The 4,874-nt window shown below is 36.4% G+C and overlaps 1 protein-coding gene across 1 annotated transcript; it reads right to left on the reverse strand.

The window, feature by feature from the left end:
- Positions 1-1,255: 1,255 nt before the first annotated feature.
- Positions 1,256-2,475, reverse strand: LOC149540394 (uncharacterized). Its single transcript, XM_089801498.1, has one exon. The coding sequence runs from the start codon at positions 2,320-2,322 to the stop codon at positions 1,702-1,704; it is 621 nt and encodes a 206-aa protein (XP_089657624.1). The 5' UTR covers positions 2,323-2,475; the 3' UTR covers positions 1,256-1,701.
- Positions 2,476-4,874: the final 2,399 nt, after the last annotated feature.

The following is a 4,874-nucleotide window of genomic DNA, read 5'->3' on the forward strand; positions in this document are numbered from 1 at the left end:
TGAATATGATAAATGCCTTACCCTATGAATTATTTAAATTTCATATGGTTATAATTGCTTTCTTCAAGGAAAAGGTCTCATGTCCCCTTTCATCCTAATGTATCTCCATATTTTCTGTAATCTGCTTTTCAAAAACACGTAAGATATTATGAGAGAGATATTAAAATGCAAAATTAAAGATCATACCTAACATAAACTGGTCAACTCTCAACAATAGAACTAAATGAGAAGGCATATGACTTATATAGCATAGTACACCCATTTAGCTTATAAATATGGTTACATTAGCTCAAACTAGCCTTGCACTCAATATGGCGAGGACATACCAGGATTGCGGATGTTAGCCATCCACCTTGTTTTACAATTGTAAATTTCTCTACCACAAAGACAAAGCAATCCACATGCACCTTCTTATCAATCCATAGGTATTGGGTTGTGGATGTTAGCCGTCCACCTTGTTTTACAATTGCCAATTTCTCTACCACAAAGACAAAATAATCCACATGCACCTTAAAATCAATCCATATGTATGGCTTACCTCTCAACAAACAAAGAAGCTAGTAGTCAAACATTTACTTTAATACTTAAAGATCAACAAGCTCCAAACTATTGTCAAAATCTAGATACACATTATGATGTTGATCTTGAAGGTGCCGCATAAGCACATAAAGTATTGCTCAAAGTTCTATTTTATTAGACAAACCTTAAAAACCCAAGAATGAATCTTAATATAATCAAAGATAAATTGTCGCATCAATATGTTGTTTCCAAATAATCAACATTTTATTGATTACCTCCTCTCTAAAATACATCTACACATTTACTTTCATCTCCATTAACCATGGAACATCTCCATTCTAAAACCACCATGGAACATAACAAAATGGCTTTAAGAAGTCTTAAGAGTCCAACCCTGACATAAAAAGCAATTGTCAACTGCCCAAATAATTGGGACGAGAGATTCATAGAGCTTGGGGCACCCTCCTCCAAACAAACTAAATAGAAGGCAAGGTGAGGGGACTAAGAACATTGTAACGTCAAATAACCTTGACAACTATCACAACTAACTGTATCTATAGTTTTCAGTTTATCAAATCACTCTCAATTGGCTGTAAGTCCACTCCATACATTTATTGGTCCCATTAGTAGCTTGTAAGAGAGAACTGTGAGATATATCAAGAAGCAGAAAACTCATGGGAGAAAAACTCCTTATTTCAATTACCCATAAGAGAAAAATTCAGATGATAACTAGATAAAAACAGCAAGAATCCTTGTCTAATTTCATTATAACTTGGAGAACGGATATGAATCCGGTTGGGCTTCACATCCGTAAGCCATGTCTGCTGCCTGAAAAATACAGAGAAGAGAGGCCCAATAGCAGCCAGATAAGATCTCCATTGATGCAAAAATAATCATTCTGGAAGCTCCGTGTGCAGCATGATCATCCCTCATCAATACACATACAGCAACAATGTGGGTGTGGGCCTTTTAAATCCTTGATTTCTCAAACCACCCACTAAAAATCCAGTGCGTTGACTACATTTTCACATCGCTAGAACCCACATAATATCAATCAAATGCCAAGAATTTCAACATACATAAAGATCAACAAACCCTCAGATTTCCGCCATTGAAACCGGCATTACCAACAAATGATCTTCAATGGGTTCCCTTAAAGATCCCCAAAAAGACCAAAATCCTTCAGGACTTTACCCCCAAAAAGATCCACCCCTTTTTCTCTCCTCCGCCCTTTTGAAGCCCATTTTTAGCCTTGTCTCTGTTCTTCTTCTTGATAGCGGAAAGTTCCTCCTCTTTGGTCTGCAACAAAAGCCGGTTCTCCATTATCACATCCAAGGCAGGCTCCCAAAGCCTCCTTGGCTTCACACCCACAACAGCACCGCCCTCTGAAATCTTCAAAGGCCCTTGTAAAGAAGGGCTCACAATGCTCCATGGGCGCTTCAGAACAAACCCTGAATGAAGAAAAGCGAGCTCCTGATAACAAGAACAAGAAGAGGAAGAAGAAAAGGGGAAAGAAGAAGAAGAAGCAGAAGAGGGGAAGAGGCGTGGGAGGGGCAGCAAAATGTAAATGCCGCCGCTCTCTAGAGGGGTATCAAGGGGCAGAATGGCTGATTTTCTCCTACCAGTGGAAGGTTTTGCCTTGGCCTGGCTGACATAATGATGGGGATGAAGGAGAAGGAGGTCTGAGACTGTAATGGGTAAGAGAAATTGCCTGATTTGGCCGTCCGGCTGGATCACTCTCACAGTTTGGCGGGGAAGGGCGCACTGGATTATTCTCAGACCCATTTTCGCTCCTCTTTGCATCTGCCATCCATTCTTGGGCTTTAATCGGTTGACTTGAAATGGGTCGGTCCCTTTCCTTTATGGGATTGGGATTAATAATCAAGTAGAGGGATTTTTTAATTTCATTGGGATGCCAAAATAGTATGGCCCTCCTATAAGTAAAGATACTTGGGTTTGATGAGACTTCATGGTTGGGGAAATAGTTTTGTATTGGTTGGTCATCTTGGCTTTTGTGGGAATTTGTTTTATGGTATTGTTTTTTATGTAGTAATCATTGGTATACTAGGAGTGGAGTGGTGATTCACATAGATCTATTATCTAAATGTGTAAAAATCAATAGCCAAAAATTATCAAAGACTATGTAGAAAACAAATGACAAGCTAGTGTGATGGTTGTCATTTTGGTTTTAGTGTTAAAGTATTTCCTATTGTTTTGTTCTTAAGGGTCAGCCCCTTTGATTTGGCTGCTTTAATATTAAAAAACAAATGACGAGCCTATTACAAACAAAGTGGTCAAATAGATTATGCACAACCAAGTTATCATCACAATACATTATAATAACAATACTAGGACCATGAGGGTGACTTGACTGACGAGGACTCCAAGGTGCTGTTTGACTTCCTTGCGGAAGATTGGGCTAAAATCCTCTTGGGGAGGAAGGATGCCAAGAAGCCTTAGGGCTCTTTCCCCTGGGTTATTATGGTTTTTTTTTAAAATTCTGTTGGTTGTTGAACTTTGCTAGGTTTAAGGTGGTAGTGCCTTTGTTTTTTGGCTTTCTTAGTTTTATTAGTTCTAGTACAGGCAATAGTTGTGTTATGCCTGTTGATATTTTTTTAGTTGTGATCCCGAACAATGTTTTTGTGTTAGAAGTGGTAGGGGGTAATTTTGATTGGTGGTAATCTGCTGGTGGTTCACCAGTTTGACTATTTAATGGGCCAACCCCCTTGTCTTGGTTGCTTTTTAATTCAAAAAATACTCAAGAAGTTCATACTTCTAATGCAAATAAAATAATTTAAATGACTACCAAAAATGCTAGTATTTTATGTTATTGTTATCATAATTTATTTTGGTAGTTTATAAGTCAAAATTATTGATCTATGGTTCACTTAGCACTTATTGCATCTGGGTGATGCTCGTAGAGGTGAAGCATTACCTTTTTGAGAGGTCACTCATCCTAGTACTACTTCAACTCAAGCACATTTAGCCATTGAGTTCCCTCCATGGTTAAGCCCATTTAACTTGCTATCCCTTTTGCAAAACCTTCAAAAAGTGTTATACCTTATAAACCATTAATTATAGGGCCCCTCAAGCTCATTAATGAATTTTGCAAAATGGACACCTCTTAGTCCTTGGCTCTTAACTAGGAAGGATGAATAACTCTCCATAAATAAATAAATAAAAGCCTTTGATTAAGATTGTTTATGTGGAAGAGAGATCCCTTATAGAGCTTTTTATTAGTGTTTGTATTATTAGGAGCTATTGTTATTAGGTTTTCACAGTTTAATTCACAAGGGTATTAGTGTTGTTTATCGATTCATTGTGTGAGATTTTTCAGCGCTAATATTTTTGATAAGATCATTGTAAAGATGTTAGAGAGATCAAAGAGATAGATTTTTTTAATGATGGATTGGAAAGAGTGATTTAAAATATTCTATGACCCACTGTTAGGATGCTAGAGAGCTCAAAGAGATGAAAAAGTCTTGATGATGGATTATAGAGTGTGATTTGAAACATTGATGCTAAAAAATCTCACACTATCAAGTCCAAAGTCCATGACAAGTGTGGTAGATTTGACTTTAGTGGGTATGGAAATATGATAATGGGGTGCTAAGTTAAGTAGGCTTTGTTAATGAGAAATCGTATGGTTAAGTGTGCTATAGTCAAATTAATATTAAGAGGGATGGTCTTCAAGGAAGTTTTGATGCTTCACCCTTTTTGGCATCACTTAGATAGAAATTGTTGAGTGGACCAATTCACGCTTACAAGAGATGGGTTGGCATGAACCACAACTCATGAAACATGGGTTAACGAATCTGACTCAAAAACTATGTAGTCGAGTCTTGATAAAATAACATAATATGAATATATGTTAAAAATATTTTTAAAGACAATAATTTTTTAAGGTCCACTTTATTAGCTTGGGTTTAACTCTATATACTTTTTTAGAGTCGATGGGTTCAACTCAAACTTTGTACAATTAGAACTTGAAAAAAATTAGATAGTAGGAATATACGTCAATTAACAATATTTTTAAGATATACTATCCACAATCCATATTAGTTGCAATCCATATTAGCTTAAATATTTATAGATTTTGACTTTTTTTTTTTCTATCAACATTTCAAAATCACACTCCAAGATCATTAAAGTTTAACTCAAAAACTATGCAATTGAATTATGATAAAATGGTACAATATGCACAAATGTCAACTGAAAATGTATTCAAGACATTAAATTTACATAATCCATATCATTAGCTTAAGTATGTATAGATTGACAGTGCGTGCGCGTGTGTGTGTGTATTAGTGACAACATGAATTGCCACCATCTTCACCTACCACCATCTTCTTAAA

Source organism: Cupressus sempervirens, chromosome 9 (assembly GCF_028749045.1).
Source record: "Cupressus sempervirens isolate cs-2001-9-10 chromosome 9, ASM2874904v1, whole genome shotgun sequence".
NCBI classification, from domain to species: domain Eukaryota; kingdom Viridiplantae; phylum Streptophyta; class Pinopsida; order Cupressales; family Cupressaceae; genus Cupressus; species Cupressus sempervirens.

Excerpts from the sequence above, each read along its gene's own strand:
- LOC149540394 (XM_089801498.1), bottom strand. The coding sequence starts at position 2,322 with ATGCAAAGAGGAGCGAAAATGGGTCTGAGAATAATCCAGTGCGCCCTT.